This window comes from Erythranthe guttata, chromosome 6, assembly GCF_056151865.1.
Source record: "Erythranthe guttata isolate IM_541 chromosome 6, IM_541, whole genome shotgun sequence".
NCBI classification, from domain to species: domain Eukaryota; kingdom Viridiplantae; phylum Streptophyta; class Magnoliopsida; order Lamiales; family Phrymaceae; genus Erythranthe; species Erythranthe guttata.
The window spans coordinates 4,383,724-4,407,778 of NC_142538.1; the positions used below are offsets into that span (position 1 = coordinate 4,383,724).

At 36.7% G+C, this 24,055-nt stretch overlaps 4 protein-coding genes across 4 annotated transcripts; 3 read left to right on the top strand and 1 right to left on the bottom strand.

Annotated features, from left to right (window-relative positions):
• The first annotated feature begins 1,083 nt into the window (after positions 1-1,083).
• LOC105977562 (cellulose synthase-like protein D3) lies at positions 1,084-5,392 on the top strand. Its single transcript, XM_013002880.2, has 3 exons — positions 1,084-2,175; positions 2,472-3,279; positions 3,419-5,392. Exons 1-3 carry the CDS (start codon positions 1,256-1,258, stop codon positions 5,168-5,170), a joined length of 3,480 nt encoding a protein of 1,159 aa, XP_012858334.2. The 5' UTR covers positions 1,084-1,255; the 3' UTR covers positions 5,171-5,392.
• A 343-nt stretch (positions 5,393-5,735) lies between these two features.
• LOC105977564 (FAS1 domain-containing protein SELMODRAFT_448915) lies at positions 5,736-6,667 on the top strand. The gene has a single exon (XM_013002882.2). The coding sequence runs from the start codon at positions 5,834-5,836 to the stop codon at positions 6,518-6,520; it is 687 nt and encodes a 228-aa protein (XP_012858336.2). The 5' UTR covers positions 5,736-5,833; the 3' UTR covers positions 6,521-6,667.
• A 2,225-nt stretch (positions 6,668-8,892) lies between these two features.
• LOC105977563 (4-coumarate--CoA ligase 2) lies at positions 8,893-13,189 on the top strand. The gene is made up of 5 exons (XM_013002881.2): positions 8,893-10,323; positions 11,913-12,111; positions 12,226-12,371; positions 12,489-12,556; positions 12,644-13,189. Exons 1-5 carry the CDS (start codon positions 9,247-9,249, stop codon positions 12,861-12,863), a joined length of 1,710 nt encoding a protein of 569 aa, XP_012858335.2. The 5' UTR covers positions 8,893-9,246; the 3' UTR covers positions 12,864-13,189.
• Positions 13,190-18,419: 5,230 nt separating this feature from the next.
• Positions 18,420-20,779, bottom strand: LOC105977418 (uncharacterized protein C16G5.07c). The gene is made up of 5 exons (XM_013002728.2): positions 20,531-20,779; positions 19,333-19,482; positions 19,169-19,226; positions 18,996-19,049; positions 18,420-18,671 (listed from the first exon to the last, which is right to left on the bottom strand). Exons 1-5 carry the CDS (start codon positions 20,723-20,725, stop codon positions 18,637-18,639), a joined length of 492 nt encoding a protein of 163 aa, XP_012858182.2. The 5' UTR covers positions 20,726-20,779; the 3' UTR covers positions 18,420-18,636.
• Positions 20,780-24,055: the final 3,276 nt, after the last annotated feature.

Here is a 24,055-nt window from a genome sequence, read left to right on the forward strand (position 1 = left end):
ATTGAAGAAAACAAAAAAAATCAATTGCAGCAAAAAACCGTTCGTCGCCCCGTCGCCGTCGCCCCGTCGTCGTCGCCGTCGCCGTTGAAGTCCACCGCCGTCGCCCGTCGCCGTTGAACTCCGTTGTTGCCCCAACCCCGCCACAACAATCTCACGAAAAACAAGTAAAAATTACTTTTTGAATTAACTTTTTTTTAGAAATAAATGTGATAAACATGATTTTATTGTTAGAATAATGAATTCAAGTCGTTTTAGAACATAGTTGATGATTCTAGGGTTCGATTGTAGCACTATTGTTGAAGGAGTTGCGGTTTTACAAAAATCGACCTGTACTTGTCGTTTTTTTGGAAAAATTTCGACACACTGGCGTCGAAATATCCGCTTAATATCGACACCAGAATGTCGATAATTTCAATATAATTCGACAGTTAATGAGTGTCGAATTATTTTGACATTTTCGACACTGCAGTGTCGATATAAAGCTGATATTTCGACCTGTACATGTCGATTTTTTTGTACGTGAAATGAGGTGCGAAAAACGAGAAAAACGATCACAAAGTACAATATTTCTTACCTCTTTGTGTTCTTCGACCTTAGAATCCTCCATATTTATGTCTTGTGTATCCATAATGTCCTTCTTTTCAAGTTTTAGTAAGATTTGAGGGTTTTATGTGATAAGGGTTTTGGAGAATATGGAAGATTTTTTTGTGGAAAAAAATGTGTAAAATGAGGGTGAAGAAGAAGATGTTGGTGTTTTGTTGGGTGAGTGAGTTCCCTCTATTTTTTCTTTTTTTTTTTATTCTTTTTTTTTTTTTTGTATTTTTTTTTTGGTCTTGCAATAGCAATTAACTTAATTTAAATTAATAATATCTAAATTATTATTGGGGTTATATTTGTAATTTCCAGTCTTGATCTTAGTAAATTTATTTATATTTTGGTCTTGCATGAAGTAAGGTCTTGCACTTAGTAATTTTCGTCTTGCAAATATCTGCAGCCATAGAAAAAAGGAAAGTCGGTAGAGAAGAATCTTTGTCCGAATTGGTTTTGACTGAATAAATAGTCTGTAATTCAGTCACAGTAAATATATATTTGTACAGCAAAAGGCCGCCTGTCAACTATATACACGCACACGCATTCATGATTCATTTTCAAATACAGAGGGAAAAATTAAAAGGTGATCGATCAGCCCGCCGGTTCAACTCCTAAACGGTGTCGTACGTCTTCCCTCTCTGCAGGGTTAGAATCGTCGGAAAACATGGCGTCGAGGTCATTCCGGGTGAGCAGATCGGATCTATCAAGCACAGACTCCGACATGATGGACTCGCAGAACGGCAAGCCGCCGCTGCCTCCGCCGCCGCAGAACCGCGTCACCTTCGCCCGCCGGACTTCCTCCGGCCGTTACGTCAGCTACTCACGCGACGACCTGGACAGCGAACTCGGCAGCAACGACTTCCTCAACTACACCGTCCAGATGCCGCCCACCCCCGACAACCAGCCCAACAACAACGGTAACAACAACCCCGGCTCCGCCCAAAAAGTGGAGGAGCAGTTCGTCTCCAACTCCCTCTTCACCGGCGGCTTCAACAGCATCACCCGCGCCCACCTCATGGACAAAGTCATCGACTCCTCCTCCTCCGACGCCAATTCCCACCACCCCCTAATGGGCGCCGCCGCCGCCAAGGCCTCGTCGTGCTCCGTCAACGGATGCGACAGCAAGGCGATGATCGATACCCTCCCGTGCGAGTGCGATTTCAAGATCTGCCGAGAATGTTACATTGACGTGTTAAAAACCGGCAACGGAATCTGCCCTGGTTGCAAAGAGCAATACAAGACGACGGATTTGAACGAGGCCATGGAGAGCTGGCGGGCCCTCCCGCAGCTCCCGCCGCCCCCGTCTTCGGGGGGTTCGAAGATGGAGAGGAGGTTGTCTTTGATGAAGTCAACAAAGTCGATGCTGGTGAGGAGCCAAACGGGCGATTTCGATCACAACCGTTGGCTTTTCGAGACTAAGGGGACTTACGGATACGGCAATGCCATTTGGCCCAAGGAGAACGGATTCGGAAATGGGGGCCACGACGATGATGACGTGGCGGAGCCGAACGAGTTGATGACCAAACCTTGGCGGCCGCTCACTCGCAAGTTGCAGATTCCCGCCGCCATCATCAGCCCGTATCGGTATATATACATTCGTCTTCTTTAGCCTATTTCGTTTTTTTTTTTTTCGATTATGTTATATATAGGTGCTAAATATTGTTTCAATTTTATTAGTGTTGTTTGGACTTCAAATGTGATTTTGAACTTCTCATTTTTAATTTGAATTTGGTAAAACACCAAAATGATAGTCCTTTGGATTGTTTTATTTTTTAATCGACCTTGAATCAGCTAGATTGAATGTCGGGTGAGACGGATATGCATCAGTCCGAATGTTTTTGATAATATCTATATGCGGCACTTATCGATGTTTTTTGCAGGCTCTTGATCGCTGTCCGAATGGTTGTCCTCGGTTTATTCTTGACGTGGAGAGTGCAACATCCCAACACCGACGCCGTGTGGCTATGGGGGATGTCGATAGTTTGCGAAATATGGTTCACATTCTCGTGGATCCTCGATCAACTCCCGAAGCTCAACCCTGTGAACCGAGCCACCGACCTCAACGTCCTCAGGGAGAAATTCGAGTCGCGCAGTCCGAGCAACCCCACCGGAATATCTGACCTCCCCGGGATCGACATCTTCGTCTCTACCGCCGACCCCGAGAAGGAGCCGCCGCTAGTCACCGCAAACACCATACTGTCCATACTGGCGGCGGATTACCCCGTGGAGAAGCTCTCGTGCTACGTCTCCGACGACGGAGGCGCGCTGCTGACATTCGAGGCCATGGCGGAGGCCGCTAGCTTCGCGAACATGTGGGTCCCGTTCTGCCGCAAGCACAACATTGAGCCGAGGAATCCCGATTCTTATTTCAGTCTGAAGAAGGATCCTTACAAGAACAAGGTTCTTAGCGACTTTGTCAAGGACCGGAGGAGAGTGAAGAGGGAGTATGACGAGTTTAAGGTTCGGATAAACGGGCTTCCGGATTCCATTCGCCGAAGATCGGATGCGTATAATGCTCGGGAAGAGATTAAAGCGATGAAGGAGCAGAGGATGAAGAAAGAAGACGATCCAATCGAGGTTATCAAGATTAATAAAGCCACGTGGATGGCAGATGGTACTCATTGGCCCGGTACTTGGATGACACCTTCAGCTTCTCACACAAAGGGTGACCATGCTGGCATCATACAGGTATCAAACACATTAAAACGCGAGTCGATCGAAAATCGTTTTGTCGAAGAGAAAAGAAAAAACGAAATCGGAAGATTTTTTTGTTTATGAGATATTATTATATAGTGTTTTAGCAAAAATGTGTTTTGTCATCGTGTAGGTGATGTTGAAGCCTCCGAGTGACAAACCACTCTGCGGGATAGGCGAGGAGTACAGATTGATAGATTTGAGTAATGTCGATATTCGTTTGCCAATGCTCGTCTACGTTTCTCGAGAGAAGCGGCCTGGATACGACCACAACAAGAAAGCCGGTGCGATGAACGCACTCGTTCGAGCGTCCGCGATCATGTCCAACGGCCCTTTCATCCTCAATCTCGATTGCGACCACTACATCTACAACTCCCAAGCCATGAGGGAAGGAATGTGCTTCATGATGGACCGAGGGGGAGACAGAATCTGCTACGTCCAGTTCCCTCAGCGATTTGAGGGCATCGACCCATCCGATCGGTACGCCAATCGGAACACCGTCTTCTTCGACGGGAACATGCGGGCCCTAGACGGGCTCCAGGGCCCCGTTTACGTCGGAACGGGCTGTCTGTTCCGACGGATCGCACTATACGGGTTCGACCCGCCCCGTGCGAAGGAGCACAGCCGGAGCTTCTGCTTTGGCCGTCGGAAGAAGCACAACGCAATCACCAATGCGTCAGAGGAAAATCGAGCCCTGCGAATGGGTGATTCGGACGATGAGGATTTGATGACTCTATCGCTCTCTCCGAAAATGTTTGGAAACTCGAATCTACTCATTGACTCCATCCCGGTGGCGGAGTTTCAAGGCCGCCCGTTGGCCGACCACCCGTCGGTCAAGAACGGGCGGCCCCCCGGGGCCCTCACCATAACCCGTGACCTTTTGGATGCTTCCACTGTCGCGGAAGCGATAAGCGTGATCTCATGCTGGTACGAGGATAAAACCGAGTGGGGCCAGCGTGTCGGGTGGATTTACGGCTCGGTCACCGAAGACGTCGTCACGGGGTACCGGATGCACAACAGGGGTTGGAAATCGGTTTATTGCGTCACCAAACGTGACGCGTTCCGTGGGACTGCCCCCATCAATCTCACCGATCGGCTCCACCAGGTCCTCCGGTGGGCCACGGGATCCGTGGAGATATTCTTCTCACGTAACAACGCCTTGCTAGCGAGCCCGAGGATGAAGGTCTTACAGAGGCTCGCGTACCTCAACGTCGGAATATACCCCTTCACTTCGATTTTCCTGATCGTGTATTGTTTTCTACCCGCATTGTCTCTCTTCTCGGGGCAATTCATCGTCCAAACACTCAACGTAACTTTCTTGGTGTACCTTCTGATAATCACCATAACCCTCTGTGGATTAGCCGTGCTCGAGGTTAAATGGTCGGGAATCGAGCTCGAAGAATGGTGGAGGAACGAGCAGTTTTGGTTGATCGGAGGGACGAGCGCGCATTTGGCTGCCGTTTTCCAAGGACTACTCAAAGTGGTGGCCGGCGTCGAAATCTCGTTCACTTTAACATCGAAATCGAGCGGGGACGACGACGATGACGAGTTTGCGGAACTCTACGTGGTGAAGTGGACGTCGCTTATGATACCGCCGATTGTGATCATAATGGTGAACTTGATCGCGATAGCTGTCGGCCTCAGTCGGACGATATATAGCGTAATACCGCAGTGGAGCCGCCTATTGGGAGGGGTGTTCTTTAGCTTTTGGGTGCTTGCACATCTCTACCCCTTTGCTAAAGGGCTTATGGGAAGAAGAGGAAAAACACCTACTATTGTGTTTGTTTGGTCCGGACTTATTGCCATTATTATTTCTCTTCTTTGGGTGGCCATAAATCCGCCGGCGGGAACTAACCAGATTGGCGGTTCCTTTCAGTTTCCTTAGTGAATACATTTTTTATTTATTTTTATTTTTTTGTATACACCACAGTCCACACCATAATTTGTTTTGTTGTCAACTTAGGCCAATTGCAGAGAGAGAAGAGAAGCACAATGATACTTGATGGAGTAATTTATTCTTTTCCATGTAATTTATTTATTCTTTTTCTTGTTTTGATTTAGGTATCTTCTCCCATTCTTTTTATGAAATGAAGAAAGTGTTTTATCATTTTTTTTGGGTAAATAGCAGTTAAACCCATATATATGGTTTGAGTTTTGTGCACATGTACCCTTATGCTTTCAATATACGCACACGACACCCTTGTAGTTTGAACTTTGTGTACATGACCCCTTATACTTTAATATAAAAGCACATAACTCCCGATAATATTCCATTTGGTAAATAATCATGCTCACTTAATAGGAAGAGATTTTTTCTGAAAGTACAAGGGGTCATGTGCACAAAATTCAAACAACGGGGGTCTAAATGCTATTTACCCTCTTTTTTTTCGAACAATTAAAGTTCAAATTGCATGCAAAAAGAATGAGTATTAGTTGTTGTAACATCAAGAATGTATGTTCAAGCTAACATCAAATTCACTTATTTTCTTCATTACCAGCAAAAAAAAAACCTGCAGGCTTGAATCAAACTGTTAGTAATTTTCTCACCATGTCTTTGTTAATTGTTGTTCTAACGGCGGTTCTGGTCTCGTCTTCCGCCGCCACCGCCGCAAATCCGACAAGTCAAGACATCGTCGCGGCCACTCAAGAGATGCAGAAAGCCAACTACTTCACCTTCGTGATGCTCGTGAAAATGGCCGCCCCTTCCAACACGATCCCAAACGACGTCACTTTCCTGATGCCCAACGACCGGGCGCTGTCGAACATCACCGACGTTTCCGAGACGACGGTGGTCGATTTCCTGCTCCGCCACTCGATCCCGACGGCTCTTCTCATCGACCACCTTGAGCACTTCCCGACTGGATCCATGATCCCGGCGTTGAAGGCCGGGTTCATGTTTAACGTCACTAACGAAGGGAGGCGGCGGATTTACCTCAACAATGTTCGAATAATTAGCCCTAATATATGCACCGGTGGATATTCGATACGGTGCCATGGAATAGATGGAGTGGTGCAACCGCAACCGCAACGTGTTACGGTTACTCAGCCACCGGCAGTTACTTGTTCTAACGGCACCACTCCACCGGCGGATCCACCGGTCGGAGGATCTGACGTGGCTCCGCCGGTACCGTCGAATCGTGTGCGAGTTAAATCCGGCTGCCGCCGTGAGATGGGCGGTGCAGGGGTTATTGTGACAACACTCTTTACGTTGGCGTTGGTGAAACTGTGGATGTGATCATGTCTACTATAGTTTTGATAAATTGCGTATTTGCCCAAAAAGTTTTTTGAGTTTTAAGTTTTAAATCAAATTATGGCGTTAATGCAACTTGTGTAATCAAATAGTATAAAAATTAATTTATAAATATATTTTGTTATTTTATAATTCTTATTTAAGGAACTATAAAATAATTAGTTAATTATAGTTAGCTAGTCGCTACCATACATTATATTTCGAGGATGCTAAATAAATTTATTCATTAGATATTAAAATAAGGGTGCAAATTTAGACTGGATGATCTGTTTTAATAGGAAAATTGGATGTCATATAATGATTGACACCTCGATAGTTCAAATAAAAATATAATTAGGATTCTAATAATTGAAAAAAAAAAAAAAAAAAAAAAACTCCAGCATAACCCGTAACCCCTCTAACCCTAATTATAACCTAATTATAATAGCGTGATTTATTAAGAGTTAAGACTTTAAGAGTGTCACATGTCAAAAAATTGGTGGAATCCGATTTATATTAAGGTGTTGTTTGCAAAAGCTTTTTGAAAGTGATTATGAGCTTTTTTTCGCTCATAATCTTTTTCACATGTTTGCGAAATCAACTTTTGCTTTTGCTTCTCTTAAAATAATATGCTTTAAGCTATTTCTTTAAAAACACCCATAACCCTGTTTTTTCTATTTAAGTTCATTTTCCGGAATATTTGCAAAACACCCCCAACTTTTAGAAATAAGCACTTAAAACTGACTTAACTCACAATTACTAACTTTTGCTTTTAAATAATCATTTGCAAACACCACCTAAATATCGAATGATCCGCTCAGAATTTAATCTCTTAAAACAATGAAGCAATTAATAGTTAACTGATAATTAAGTCATATTAGTTAAAAGAAAATTATTAATTAGTAAATGTGAAAATATAATCAATTAAAGCTTTATTTTATGCTAGAGTAGTCAGTTATTATAGTACGATTAGAGCTCAGGTCCAAGAGATTGTAATAAATTGATTCCTTAAATCAATTTTAGAGTGTGTTTGGCTACACTTACCATGTGGGTCCGAAATATTAATTTATTGAACTAATAATCTAGTTTGTTTTTATCGAGGCGGGATCGGAAGAAATTATTATTTAAACGAGGTTATTAGTTTATCGAAATTCTACTCTAACAGCTTATTAACTCTTGAAACGGCTTGTTAAGCGTAGGAGTTTATCATCTGTTTAAAATAAATTTAACCAAACGACCACTTAGTTGCATTTTGATTGGGCTAGCTTGGCAAGATGGGCCGAACTCATCATTTGGGTTAGTGCGCAACCCAAATTACTTCGGAAGAGTTTGTTTGTGAGCTTGGACCGAATTCTACGGTGGCTCTATTATTTGCTCGGCCCCAGTCTAGCTAACGATCATGAAGAGATATTTAACACTCGCTCGACACAATAAATCAACCTTTATATATAAAATTAGATTTTGCAGTTACTATATCGAATGATGCATTTGAATTCATAAATTAGCAACAAAATAATTCAACGGCTATTTACTATAATTTGTGGAGATATGAATTTAAGTATATGTGTCTCTACTTGAATTGAATTTGAATTGCCCCCACCAAAATTAATGCAAAGCCAAGGGTAACCATACCTTCAAATGGTGGGACACGTGAAATTTGCTTCTATTCTCTGCCATTCTATTCAATTATCACCACTGTAGTCTAAACTTTGATGCCCTTTCTCTACTATACAATATATAATCCCGGTTTTATAGAACCTACACCCAGTGCAATACACCGTGCAATTTTAAACCGTAAATTTACATATAATAACATACTCATGTGTATGTGTACTTAGTGGATAGTTCTAAAGTTATACGTGCCCCTTCGTCCCCACTACATTTAGAAATAAAAAATATATTCTCTTTCATATATATATATATATATATATATATATATATATATATATATATATATATATATACACAAATGTATGAATAGTTGACAATGTATGATTGGGTCAAATTTTATTTGGTGAAGTTCACATAGAGAGAGGTTCAAATAAATAAATCCTGGTTAATTAAGCCTGTGGACGACCACGTCAACACTAGATCATGTGTCACCATAAACTGCGTTGTGGCCGAACACCACCTAACTCAATATCAAAAATTCAATTTAATTTCGACACGCGTTCACGTTGAATCTTCAACATGCACAACTAACATGCATTTCACCAACGCACACACATAATATATACATACATACATACATATACATATATCAAGCCCACACATGGACGGAGCTAGATAGTACTGCTAGCTAGGTGGGTGTGAATACTTATTCCAACCAGACAACTAGTCTCTCTCTCTATATATATATACACACACCGTTGTAGATCAATATTATTAGATTAAAATATTCGTAAGCAGTAATCAACTGACCAAAGAAGAGTAGGTGTGCGTGTGGATCATTTGAAAATAAAAATACGGGTCTGGTAGTCGGATCGGGTCGGGCTGGGCCGGGCCGCGGCAGTTGCACTTCCATTTCCTCCTAAGTCCTACCTACCTACCCCCAAATCTCCCGGATATATTTATCATTTATTTTTTCTTTCCCCAAATAAACTTCTTAATTCTCTTCTTTCTTCAATCCAAATTACTTCTGAACAAAAACAAAAAACCAGAGCAAAATCCAAATCCAAATCCAGATTCAAAATCCAAATCAGAAGAATAATCAGTTAATTCAACGCAGAAGAATGTTGTCGGTGGCTTCTGTTGAGACGACTCAGAATCCAGAGCTTTCTTCTTCGCTTGCTGCTCTGCCGCAGCAGAATCAAGCATCGGAGACTCATGTGTTCGTCTCCAAATTACCGACGATCCCGATTTCGAATCACCTGCCTCTGCACACCTACTGCTTCGAGAATCTCTCGCAGTATCCTGACCGGACTTGCCTTTTGGTCGGCAGCACCGGAAAATCGTACTCCTTCGCCGAAACGCATCTAATCTGCCGGAGAGTGGCCGCCGGTTTGTCGAAGCTCGGGATCGGCAAGGGCGACGTCGTTATGGCGCTCCTCCAGAACTGCGCCGAGTTCGTCTTCACTTTCATGGCGGCTTCCATGATCGGCGCGGTTACAACCACGGCGAATCCTTTCTGCACCGCCAACGAGATTTTCAAGCAGTTTAACGCGTCCAAATCGAAGGTGATTGTCACCCACGCGCAGTACGTCGACAAGCTCCGCGATGCAGGGGATAATAATTACCCTGTGTTCGGCGAGGATTTCGCCGTCGTCACGATCGACGGTCCGCCGGAGGGGTGCTTGCACTTCTCGGTGCTTTCCGAGGCGAACGAGGACGACGCGCCGGCGGTGGAGATCGATCCGAGCGACGCCGTCGCGCTGCCGTTTTCCTCCGGCACCACCGGATTGCCGAAGGGAGTGGTTTTGACTCACAGAAGCCTGATCACGAGCGTCGCGCAGCAAGTCGACGGCGAGAACCCTAATTTGCACCTGAAGTCCGACGACGTCGTTCTGTGCGTTCTGCCGTTGTTTCATATATACTCGTTGAATTCCGTGCTGCTGTGTTCGCTTAGGGCGGGGGCGGGGATTCTGCTGATGCCGAAATTCGAGATCGGTTCGCTGCTGGAGCTGATTCAGAAGCACCGTGTGACGGTGGCGGCGGTGGTGCCGCCGCTGGTTTTGGCGCTGGCGAAGAATCCGATGGTGGATAAGTTCGATTTGAGCTCGATTAGAATGGTGTTGTCCGGGGCGGCGCCGCTGGGGAAGGACCTTGAGGCAGCGCTTCTCAGCCGTGTGCCGCAGGCGGTTTTCGGACAGGTACGCTTCACTTTCTCCGTTCCCGGATTTTCGAAAGTGTAACCAACCAACCAACTAACCTAACAAAATTTCATGCCATTTAAATGCTCTTCAAATTAGTTATTCGTACCCAAATACAAAATAATTACAGTAAAATCAGTCCACAAAATTCGAAACTCAATTTAGTTTACTTTACTTTTAATTAAATTTCCAAATTGAATGATCATATTTCAATCCTTTATTTAATTAATTATTAATAGGAGTAATACACTTTCTTTTCCACTAAACTCAAGAGTGTAAATCTATGATGGTTCGGCGTAAATAATCAGAAGTAACATCTAATTTCTCGTGCAGACAGCATTAATTGTGACATAATGGCCGTGCTTACCAATCATAAATAAATATTATTATTTAGTTTATACATAAAAAAATGAAAGAAAGCTCGAGTAGGTGGAGCGTGGAGGTAGGTGGGGATTGTTTTAACAATTTGAAAAGGCCGAATGTGGAAATCTTCATGGTACAAAGTAAACGGGCCACCAATTTATTTATTTTAATAACTTATAAAAGTTGATTTAATTAAGGTATATGTTTTTATATACGAATATTTGACATATAATACATTTATTTTGGTGTACCAATTAGGAGATTTCAATTATAGTATAAGTTTATGGCAGCCCCAATTGATAGGAAAAGTTGTGTTTGGTTAGCAAACTGTCCACGGGGCCAACAACTTTCATGGTTGACTTTTACCTAACAAACACTAAAATTTAATGGCAATAAAATAATCACGGGATCCAATAGTAGATCCGGTTGAAAAATGTAAATTGCATTAAATATATGAATAAGGCCAAATATTACATTTAATGAAATACTTTCATTTCCATAAATTATTTCCTTCAATTTAACATCTGGTAAGTAAAATACATTTAAAACCTTAATATTGTCGAATAAAAAAGTTTATTAATTTAGCGAAATATTAAATTATTAAACTGAAAATTTAGTCTATTTTAACTGAGTCGGAGTCGGAAGAAATTATAAGCGAGATTATTAAATTATCGAAATTCTACAGTATCACTATTTTAGACTTAATTTAAGAATTGGGTAATTCGCATCACCATAAACTCGACCTTGGTAAATCGACAACCAAACGCGTAATATTTGATATTTTGGCACATATCCCCTTCATCCAAATTTTCGTTTAACTTTTCAGTTATCTTATGTGAGGATTCCACGTTTATGCTTATTATCTTTGCAAGCGACATCAAATTCTTAACTTTAATTTATTATTTGTCACTCATGTAACACATTAAATTGAAAAGTATAATTGTTTTTTTTTTTTTAATGAAATGAAATTCTTGGTTTGATTTTAAATATTTTCATGAAATCAAACAATTGCAACTCATGTCTCATTTGACTAATTTGTCTTCAAAACTTAAGACTTATTTAGATAATTTTGCGTTTAACTACTATAATTATCTTTTTGTTTGTAATTTTTATCATCCAAACTATGCGGAAATAAGTTACTAATTAAATAGATAATTAAATAATTGCATACATTTAAACTAAGTAAGTTACTAATTTTAAAATGGTGTTGTGATTGTTGTATGTAGGGTTACGGCATGACCGAGGCGGGTCCTGTATTATCTATGTCACCTTCTTTCGCGAAGCAGCCATTACCCACGAAATCAGGCTCGTGTGGCAATGTGGTTCGTAATGCTGAGCTCAAAGTGGTCGACCCGGAAACTGGCTGCTCTCTCCTTCGCAACCAGCCCGGTGAAATTTGCATACGTGGACCTCAAATCATGAAAGGTACTACATATATTTAATTACTAATTAATACATTGTTCGTCTATTTTAATTTATAACGGTTATTCGAAAATTTATATATAATTTGTAATTAATATAAATAATAATGTATTTCAGGGTATTTGAATGACGACGAGGCAACCGCTAGAACCATAGATGTGGATGGATGGCTACACACCGGCGACATTGGCTTTGTAGATGACGATGATGATGTTTTCATTGTAGATAGAGTTAAAGAACTCATCAAATTCAAAGGCTTTCAGGTAATTAATTAATTAATTTACATCTCAATCTCCCAATTTAATTTGGAGGATTTTTTTTGGGTGAATAATTCAGATTAATTAATCAAATTTTTACTAACTTATATTTTCTTGGATCAGGTGCCACCAGCTGAGCTGGAGGCTCTTCTCATCAGCCACCCGAATATTGCTGATGCCGCAGTTGTTCCGTAAGTTCATTAAAATATATTTTTCTTCAAAAAAGGTCGATTTTATCGATCGATGAAATTAAATTTGAATATTTTGAAATGTAACAGGCAAAAAGATGAGGCCGCGGGTGAAGTACCAGTGGCGTTTGTGGTTCCGTCGAATGGGTTCGAACTAACGGAAGAAACGGTAAAAGAATTCGTGTCGAAACAAGTGGTGTTCTACAAGAGATTGCACAAAGTGTACTTTGTTCATGCAATTCCCAAATCACCAGCTGGTAAAATTTTGAGGAAAGATTTGAGAGCCAAACTTGCAGCACCTACTCCTTGATCATTACATTCATTAATATTATTACTACATATATAAATTTTATTTTTAAAGTAATTTATTATTATTATTTTTTTCTGGAGATGAAATTAATATTATATTGTACTACTACTTACTGCCTAGTCGTGTATTATTTATTTATATATCGTCTTGCGGATGTATAAATCGTGTGACTGTGATGCAATCTCCGGAGTCGACGCAGGTGAAAACTGAACGTTTGTATCATCAACTCTGCTTCTTTTTTTGTTAGTTGTTATTCTCACATTAATTGTTTTAAGTGTAATATATATCCATTTTATTCAATTAAATATATGTTATTTTTTGGAGAAGCCATGGTTACTGGTTAGTAATCAATAAATTGCAATATATATATATATATATATATAGTGTTGAATATCCGCGATCTCGTTTGCGCGTCTGTTTTGATTTATATAAATATTAGTGTAAGTGATCAATGTAGTAGAATTTTAAATTTTTACATTAAAGAATTATTCATTATTTACAATTTACAAACACATTTATTAATTATTACTACTGACTTTTTTATTTCGAGCTGAACTTTATATGTGTTAAATTGAATAAAGAAAAATGCATGTTCGAAGAGATGGGCCCCAGACATTTTTTATTTAATCGGCTGATTAATCTAGCCTTCTTTCATTTATGGGCTCAGGCCCAACTTTGAAATTAAAAGCCACATCTGTTGATCTTTAATGATTAATAGAGTAAGCATGCGGCTATATGCAAAACTAATTCCAGTTGTGCAAGATTAAATTAAAATTTTCAATGTATATATACTATAATATCCTTACTTGTTAAAAAAATAGAACATTCCAAATGTGCAATACTAAAAACTCAAAAATACAAAAAAATTCTATCACAAAACCACAAGACCAACTCTCATCTTCTCCATCTTCCAAAACCCCCAAAACCTTTCTTCTTCATGCTTCATAAACCCACAACCTAAACATTCATATTCATTAAAACTCAACAAATCTTACAAAGATGACAAGTATGTAGTAAGAAGACACCAAAATAGAAGATTCTACGGTGGAAGAACCCAAGAAAATATGCATTTATGTGTTTTTTAGCTAGAATATCATTTTTTTCAAAAAACAATCTCGCGCAGACACGGTCGACATGTACAGGTCGAATTTTATAAGTAAAAATCGACATTGAGATGTCAATTTTGGAGTACAATATCGACACCTTAGTGTCGAAATTTAGCTATTAGCGAATTAGTCCAAATATATTAAATTTCGACATTAAGGTGTCGATTTATGGACATATATTCAACACATTAATGTCGAAATTTAGTTGTTTCATATTCTTTTAACTTTCTATTTTCTAATTACGTTTTATTTCAATATTCATTTTATTTTTTTATAGCAAAAGGCGAATGCTAAGACGAAGTTTATTGTCCAAATTCATCGAAGGTTTCAAAAATTTGTACACGACATCAAGAACGTCGCATCAAGTGCGGCGGTTGGCGGCGGAGCTTTGGCGGGGGAGCTTGGGTGTAGGGTAGAGTTTCACAGTGGAGTGGGGCTGGGTTTTTTTAATTTCACGTTTTCTTTGTTTTCTTCTTTTTGTTTTGTTTTTGTTTTTTTCCCCATTATTTGTTATTTGGTCTTGCATGAGCAACAAAAGCCAATTTAATTTATGGGTATATTTGTCATTTCATCTTAATAAAATTGAATCTTTTGGAATCTTTCTTTAATTTGGTCTTGCACAAGTGGAATTAGTATTGCATATAGCCACAAGCATAGGGTAAATTACAACAATTTATGAAAAAAATCATTTGTTTGTATAATTATATCTACCCCTCAACTATGTTTTTTTCTTGCTCTTTATGGTGTCAAATTCAACAATAATCATCTAGATTTCGTGAAATATGCTCTAGTTTGTACTCATTTTGTGTTGAATACAGTTTCCGATGCACCACAATCTAATATATACAAGTCAAAAAACACATATTATGATCATCTTACTTCAAAATATAGAGTTCGAATGGGATAAAACGGGTACAAAAGTAGTAATATTCAATATAATCTTGAAAATTCCACTAAATTTGAAATCGAGACAGGACCTGTAAGAAAATTTATAGTTGATGGGTGATTGTAATTACCCAAACAGAAAGAGGTTTTCGTAACTTAACTATACCTCAGGGGATTGTAATGTACCCTTATTAATATTATTAATTAATATCAATTACATTTGTTTTCCGTTTCAAAAATAATTATCATTACAATTTGAAAAGTTTATCTGTCCTCTACACATAATTTAACTGTTACAATAGAAAGATTTGACTGTAACCCTAAAAAACATATTGACAAAAAACAAAAAAACATTATTTTTTGTTCATACTCTTCTTATAAAATACGTTTTCCAACATACATTTAAATATAATTTGATTGTCACAGCGTATTTTGTTTCCCTCAGATAATAAATAAATATTAGTTTCACTCTCAAAACATATATCCCCAAAAAAAATTGAAAAATATTAGATATTGCGTCTAAGTTCCTATAATTATCCTTTTTATGTTGCTAGTATGTATAACCATTGTTATCAAAATCGTACGATTTACGATTTGAATCGTACGATTCGATTCGATTTGAATCCTTCACGATTCAAATCGTTGAATAAATCGTAAATCTTAAAAAATCGTACGATTTGCATTCGATTTGTACGATTTACGATTCGATTTGTACGATTTTTACGATTTGGACAATTTTCAGCAAAAAAATATATTTTCAGAATAAAATTAAAAATTGTGCTAAAATATTAGATTTGAAGTACAAATAATATAATATATGATAATTCCTCGTAATACCAACACTTTACATCTTATAATGACTATTTTTTCTTCTTTTGATATTGTTCATCTGCAATTGTATTTTTTTTAAATTAATAATATTTTTATTGTACTTTGCAACTCTAATAACATTATAAAGTAGCAGGTATATTCAAGAGAGTTTTATTCTTATTTTTTTTCAATGTTATATTTGATTTACTCGGACACACGTCAATTGCCATGCATTGACAAATACTACAAATTAAATGAAATTCTTTTGATATTAAACTTTTTGTTTTTATTGTGTTAAATTTTTGTATAGTCCATTTACTATAAAATTTTAAATATTAGCATATTAATCATATAACCTTGTAGTTTAATTGTAGATTTCTATGCAACAATATATATATATATATATATATATATATATATATATATATATATATATATATATATATATATATATATATATATATATATATATATATATATATATATATATATATATTGTTGTTAATATTATGCAATGTCTCATAAATATGTGTACATTATTTAATATATTAATATTTTAATGAAATTTAATAAATCTTACGATTTACGATTCGCAAATTTGACAAAACGATTTTCGATTCGATTTACGATTTGACAACCATGTGTATAACTGTATAAGCTATAGCAATTTTTCATTTATTTGTCCACATGTATAAATATTAAATTCAGCTCATTGAGTTTTTTTCCATGTAACAAATTCTTCTTCAATGAAATACAACTGCTCTTTTTCTCTAAAAAACTCAAAATGAATTCTCTGTGATTCTTCATAATTCTACAAAAATAACTCTCAAAACAATTCCAAACAATTTTACGTTGAAAAGCGTGACTTGTCACGTTTTTAATTAATAGCAAATTTTATTTTTTTAATTCCTTGAGAATTCTTCAGCTAAGCTAGTGGAGCCCGAAATCGCCGTTGATTGAATACGACTAGTGTATGGTGATATTAGTGTTGATGAGGGCCTAATTTGGCAAGGTCGGGCCAATATGCTAAAGATGAATGAATGAATCCATTGGGCCAAATATCAAAGGATAAAAAGTGGAGGGATGAAATTGGGACAACAAACCGCTAAGGAAAAATCCCGAATAGGCTAAGGTTGCTAATGAAAAGTTTGCGATGAAGAGATGTTCGATCGTTACATATTGATTCGCAGGCCGATGAAGGGACCTCATGCAATGTGGTAGGTGACGAGTTGACTAGAGAAGACAAATTCGGAGGCAGTTTGAGACTCAGAAGAATGCAGCGCAAGCAAGCTCAAAAACGAGTCTCTCGATCTAGGTTTGGACAGTGGAAACCTAAGCTTAATAATTGATTCCGTCAATCAAAAGGTGTTCGCGAAATAATTCATTTGTCTAGAAATCATTTAACCTTTTTCGAAATCCTTTCAACCTCTAAATATACCGACTTTTGTAGATCGTGATTTGTTTTCGTTACAATCAGTTAGAACCCAACAATTATCAAGATGACCAACATCGATCCCGTTAATGAGGTAAAAATTTACGTTTTTGTCTTATATTTTTTTCGATTTTTAGTCTTTTCGTGTACAATATCACGAAATTCTTCAATGGATTTCATGGTGTTCTGTATGAAATTAACTATCATATACATGTTTACCAATAATTTTGTACAAAACACTATGAAATGTTGACTCATATGTCGTATAAACTAGTACAAAACATACAGTAAACTGTTTGTGTTGTGTGTTTCGTACAAGTTTACACAAAACGTACCGGAAGACATTTAAGAAAAAAATGAATAAATTCAAAATCGTAAAAGTAAAAGGTTTTATTCAGGAAATTAAAAAAAAAAATCTAAGTAATTAAAGGTTTTGAAGAAAAATATCAAAATATCAAAATTTCCCAAGTAAAATTGACCGAAAATGTTAAAAAATATAGTGGAAAATGACTCAAACAAACCCATACATTTATAATTTTGGCATGGGTATTTTTGTCAGATTTTGGAAAAAAATATAACAACAGGGAAGTTTTTGTATTTATATGTAATACAGGGATATATGATACAAAGTTCATAGTACAGGGGTGTTTTTGTATTTAACCCTTTTAAGTATAAAAATTATTCGAATTGTATATAGCTGACAATCACCTAATGTTTGTACTATTTTGGTGGCTAATTTAATTGCTTTTTCAACAAATCAAAGTTTATCCTATTTCTAGGATACTCATCGATTGTAAAATACTAAAATTGAAGCGTTTTCAAATTAAAAAGCAAAGCACATATTAGAGCATCTCCAATCATGTGGTGTTTGGAGTGCTAAATGCTATAATTTTACAATTTTACCGTTTATGAACTAAAATTCATGCTCCAGCGGGAGAGCTATAATATTGGTCACCAGCTAAAACCTAAGATGGAGCTGGTATATATACCTGCTACTATTCACGTATGGTATACCGTATATGACAAAAACATTAAAATATTACATAACCCCACCATCCCACAAACAATGGTAATAATTAAAGTCAAATAAATAAATTACGGACCTAAAGTGATAGTGAAAACCAAAATAAATTAAGTGTATTTTGTATTTTTAATTTACGTCATTTTTTTTCTTTTTTTATGGTTATTTAAACTTGAATTTTCTTATATTAAGTATGTTTGATGTATGTAAATTCGATTAAAACTATTTGTAGAATATATATATATATATATTAATTATTTATTTAATTTTTGTTTAATTGTTTATTTTCTATTGTACATATATAAGGGGAAAAAAATTAATTACACACAACTATTATAATAGAATAGTTGAAAATTAATAAAATATTATAAAATGCTAAAATATAAATGATATGGTTGGAGAAGATAGTAAAAATTGAGTTGCTATAACACTATTGAAGAGCCATAATAGATATAGCATCCGTGGTTTTAACTCTCCACTTTGGAGATGCCCTTAAGAAGCTCAATTTTCTTGAAAAAGTCAACACGGTCCTCGACAGTTTTTAAACCAGCAACCTGCAAATACAAGACATCGTACAAGTACGTAAGTATATAAATAGATAAAGAGGTGAAGAACCTCCCCTCTATACCCACATAGACTTGTATGGATCTTACGACAACAACGAAATCTTCTATTATAATGTAATTCCACATGTTTAAAAGAATAAATTCCGAACAGAGTTGTCATTCTACAAGTTTTCATATAAATCGCGTTATCCAAATTCAAAGTTGACACACGTTAGGCTTGAAAAAGAATTTTATATCCTGCATGCGAGCTTCCATTACAATGAACGAAAAATACAAACTAACAACATAAGTAGCAGGAAACGAACCCATTACCATCAGATAAGACTTTACCAGCCTCTGTCTCCATTGTCACCTTCTCCATCGACACTGAATTTGGAGAAGAAGTAAAACAAAGATGCATATAAGACAACAAACATAAACCCTCAACGATAGATAGATTAACCAATCAAACAAAGGAATATTTCTTTTCATAAAAATAAACTCACTTATTTCACAACGAATGCACTCTAAGCCCCAATCTTTAATAACTTTATTGATTGAAATCTGCACCAAATGAAAGGGAAATATCATGCAAATAAACTCGTGTATATTAAAGTTTAAAAAATAGATAAAATCAGCTAACTAGTAACACCAAGCATCAAATACTCACCGTTGTCTTCTCTTGGAGTGTGCTATATTCCACATATATATTCTTGCCAACGATCTTACCAATCTCAGTTTGCACAACTACAATCGCAAGTTGAATTGCAGAATTCAATGGATTCAGAACTCCATAAGAAGCTAACAGAGGGTCAACGATCTTCAGAACACGAAAAAAAAAAGATGTCAATGTTTATTTAAAAGTGTTAAACATGGTTATTGAATCGGAAAATATCGGTGTATCGTTTTTGTATGTGTATCGTATCGTTTTTCGTATCGTAAATATTTAACCAACTATTAAAAGTAATAAAATATATATAACTACATAATAAAAATATTATAAACGGGTAAAAAATTTCATTTAAATCCCTATTCCTCATGTTCCATTTCAACTTCATCACTTCAATTTTGTTCCCTTTTTTCTCTTATCAATATCTCAATATCAAACTTGAAGTTTACATTTCTGGACATAATATATGTAAAAAAAGAATATTAAATCATATTGAAATCCGTTTTCACATCCTGATTATGTGAATATTTAGTTTTCTTCTTTTTTCTTTTACTTTTTATTTTTTTTTCCTAATATTTTGATTAATATCGTAAATATCGGATATGGCGATACGATACGATATCTCGCGATATTTACCGATATTTATGCACAAACGATACAGACCATGAGTTGTATCGTTTTGATTGGGACCGACGATACATATCGCGGTATCTCGCGAGTTTAACTACTATGGTGTTAAATGACCACCTCAGCCAAAAGCTTAAGCTTTTATTGAAATGCATCATTCAATACTAATATCTCAAATACGTCCCTTCAAGTGCAACTAATTACATTTGAAGTCTTGCACTTGAAATGGGTGACACATTTGAACCTAGGACCTTTCATTTGATCTGGCTCTAATACCACTTTGAATGATCATCTCAATCAAAATCTTAAGCTGTTAGTGAAATGTATCATTTTAACATAATCTTATGTTGTTAGTGAAATGTATCATTTAACATGATATGAGAGGCAGACCAAATAGAAGGTGTTGAGTTCGAATCCCACCACCACTCATTTCAAATATTTTAAGTGCAAGACTTCAAATGTAATTCACGAGGCGTATTTGAGATATTAATACTAAATAATACATTTCGAATAGGGTCATTCAAAAAGAAAATCATTTAGGCAAATTTTAAAATGAAAAATTGACACATACCTTGACATACATGATTCCATCAAATACAATTAAGACATTGTCCTTGGTAATAGCATGTTGATAAGGAAAACAAAGTGCTTGTTCTTTCAGAGAATGCACGTAAGCAATTCTATCAACAAACGGAATCAGATAATGGGCTCCTTTAGTTAATGTCTTTGAATACTTGCCAAATCGCTCAATAATGCAAGTATTCATATCTGATACAGTCAGATATCCCCAATTTACCGGCGGCGAGATATCATACCTTCAAGAAAGGCGGTAAAAACAGCAAAAATTAGTTGCTCACAAATTCAGAAACCCAAAAAATAAATAAAGGAAATACAAGTAATACCTAGGGATAGGGTCGGCCGGCTGGCTGGTGAGTCGGATTGCGATGGCAACCGGGTGAGCGGGCTGATGTGCAGAAACAAGCGGCGGCGGAGCGGTTGTGATCGCACGGCTGCCGATTTGGGCGAGGATTCGCAGCTTGTTCACAGAATTTTGTCTTAGCAAATTCATTGTTTCGATTTTGATAGGGTTTTTTCAACAAATTTTGACGGAATTGAGAAGAAATTTCGACGGAATTTTGACGGAAAGGAATTGGGTGCTTGTTAAGTAAGACCGAGAGTGCTAGCTTGTTCTCCAAGAATAGAAAATTTGAAAAATTAACCCGACCTAATCTTTTCAGATTCTTTATATTAAGGGGTAAATTACACCCACACCTCTGAGGCATGCTTAAATAATTTTAAGGTTCCTATGGTATCAATAATTACACTCACCTCTGAAACATAGTTAGAACATCTAACGGGGGAGTTATGGGGTGACATGGCTCCATCAATATTTCTTAAATCACCCATAACTCTTTGTGTCTCCACCAGTTCCTGAAACCAATAGTCCGTTAGAACTCTATTGTTATAACGTATCCGATGAATTATCTCATTAGTGTTTATAACTACGTTTCAAGGGGGTAAGTGTAATTATCGATACCACATGGATCTTAAAGTTATTTAAGCATACCTCAGGGGTGTGGGTGTAATTTATCCTATATTGAATAAGAGTAAACTCTAAAAAGTATTCCTGTGTAATTTCTAAATAGCAAAAATCTCCCTATGATAAATAAACTAGAAAAAACACCCCCTGTGAAATTATTTAAATAGCACACAGACTCATTACTCATTTGAGGGTTGATTCAAATAAAAAGACCCAAATATCTCTGGAATTTTGCAATTAATAAATTCTTATATTTTTTAAATATTTTAATTATTTTATCTTTGTTAAATCTTAGTTATAAAGGTACAATGGGATTTCTAAATTTATTTCTATTTTTATTATCACATAATTTTTTAATATATTTTAAATACATCAAAAGAAAACTTAAATTTCATTATTATGTATTTAAAAAAATATATACTTAATTTGATTAACAAATTTATTAAAAAAATTCAATTTAATTATTTACTATTTTTTAACAATATTTTAATTTTTAAACAACCAAATTAAAAAGAAAAATATATACATATAATATATATACATATAAATACATTTTAAAGGTCAATTTCGTTATTTCATGTCCAAAAACCAACTCCCAGTCGCGCAACCCGCGAGTGAGCCACACACAAGTCAACCGGTGGGGTTTTCCCTTTGACTAAATTTCACATGGGGGTTTTTGCTAGTTTATTTATCACATGGGGGTTTTTGCTATTTAGAGATTACACAAGGGTACATTTTGCAGTTTACTGTATTGAATAATGTTTTAAATATTTGTTTTTTTCACCCATAAACCATAGTTCAATTCTTACCCACCCCCAAACCTCAGACTATTATACCCTTCAGAAAAGTGTGCTCATGCTTAATCGTAAAATATTCGGAAGGCTCTCAAAACAAGTTGTAGAAACGCAGTCGGAAGGTTCATTTATTAATTGCCGACTATGCACAACCTTAATTTTAAAATCAACTAGCAAGTCTACTAATTCATTAACTGCTCTGCTTCAATAGAATCCGAAAATGCAACTTACACTCGATCCTATATAAATGCATGTGACAAACATAACACCAATACGGAAATCGAAATACATAAATGAAACTAAATTATATGATATGCATGCAAAAGACCAAAAAGAGAATAAGCTAAACACACCCCAAACTTAAATTTATGAATTGCCCTCAATGCGAAAAATAAAAGATATGAGAAAGAAATAGGCCCTGAACAGTCGTGCCGCAGATTGATCAGTGTTATACGGTTGCGAAAGTGCTCTTTGGTTGCACGGGGTGCCGTGGATTTTGGCACCGAGGGCGAATTGCCGGAGTTGTCTAGACTTCCCGACTTCTTACTCTTCTTTCCTTGCGGACGAGATACCGATAAAAATCAAGAAAAAATGGTGAAATTTAGCTTTAAACCAAAAAAACAAAATGCAAAAAATGACAAAAACAAAGAAGAAAAAAATGACGAGAAATAAATAATGGGTTATCTCCCATTCAACGCATGTGTTACCGTCGACGGCTCGACACAATTTGGACGGATTATGTCCAATCCAAAACCTTGTAAATTGCGCATCCATCCATCAATCTTGACACATACTTTGCAATCGTATCATGGAAAAGATTGCAATCATATAGTGCTCATTCCATCCCATGGAACTTCTCGTTTGCTTTGGAAATCAGTCGGTAGGAGACTGGAATGGGTTGCTTGCCTACCGATCTCTCAAACTTGTACATAAGATATTCAAGCTTTGGAGTAAGCTCTACCTCAAATTTCAAACTTGTGTCCTGGCTCACACTCAAATCCGGAGTAGCAATGTGGATATGATTTTGTTCGTAAAGTTCCTCTACCATCATCTTCATCCACTATCATCACGCGCAAAAGTATCTACAGAACTGGGATGGATAATTCCCTCAAGGTGCTCAACCTCATCATTCATACGAAAATATGTAAATACCTCGTTGTCTTCATATAAGATGGTTGGATGTGGTTTGTGACTGTGACATATGTTAGGATAGCAGACTAAAAGTCTCGCTTTTAGCTACATTTTTATTATTTAATCAATAAAATAGTTTCGTACCATTTTATGAGAATTTTCACTAGGGTATTCAATGCATTTAATTGATTGTTTGTTAATTAATTAAAAGCATAAGTCTAATATTCTAATAGTATTCGAAATGGTGTGCTACGGCGCACAGAAATATCAATTTTGAAAGTTCGTTTAGAATACAAAGATAAACGTTCACAATCTAGATGGAAATGGACGATCCGTTGGTAAAATATTGTAGCACAATATTTAAATGATTGGTCTTGATCTCAGTAAAAAGAGAATAACTTTTATAGTTATTGTTTTGACTTATTATGCTAGCACACCCGACATGTGTTGAACCGGACAAAGTGAAATAATTGTTTCATCACTGTTCAAAATGAAACTGTATTATTTCTAGTTGACATTAAGTTACTTAATCTCTTAATCCCTAGATAATTAACCTACATATTTAATTGATGATCTCTACTTTGATGTCATAGTGGGAGAAATTCCTATATTGAGTCAAATGGTCTCCGGT

Coding starts and splice junctions, on each gene's coding strand:
- LOC105977562 (XM_013002880.2), top strand. CDS start 1,256: ATGGCGTCGAGGTCATTCCGGGTGAGCAGATCGGATCTATCAAGCACA. Junction 2,176..2,471: donor GCCATCATCAGCCCGTATCG/GTATATATACAT, acceptor TGTTTTTTGCAG/GCTCTTGATCGCTGTCCGAA. Junction 3,280..3,418: donor ACCATGCTGGCATCATACAG/GTATCAAACACA, acceptor GTCATCGTGTAG/GTGATGTTGAAGCCTCCGAG.
- LOC105977564 (XM_013002882.2), top strand. CDS start 5,834: ATGTCTTTGTTAATTGTTGTTCTAACGGCGGTTCTGGTCTCGTCTTCC.
- LOC105977563 (XM_013002881.2), top strand. CDS start 9,247: ATGTTGTCGGTGGCTTCTGTTGAGACGACTCAGAATCCAGAGCTTTCT. Junction 10,324..11,912: donor CGCAGGCGGTTTTCGGACAG/GTACGCTTCACT, acceptor TGTTGTATGTAG/GGTTACGGCATGACCGAGGC. Junction 12,112..12,225: donor TGGACCTCAAATCATGAAAG/GTACTACATATA, acceptor AATGTATTTCAG/GGTATTTGAATGACGACGAG.
- LOC105977418 (XM_013002728.2), bottom strand. CDS start 20,725: ATGAATACTTGCATTATTGAGCGATTTGGCAAGTATTCAAAGACATTA. Junction 19,483..20,530: donor ATGGAATCATGTATGTCAAG/GTATGTGTCAAT, acceptor CGTGTTCTGAAG/ATCGTTGACCCTCTGTTAGC. Junction 18,672..18,995: donor TGGTAAAGTCTTATCTGATG/GTAATGGGTTCG, acceptor TTGTATTTGCAG/GTTGCTGGTTTAAAAACTGT.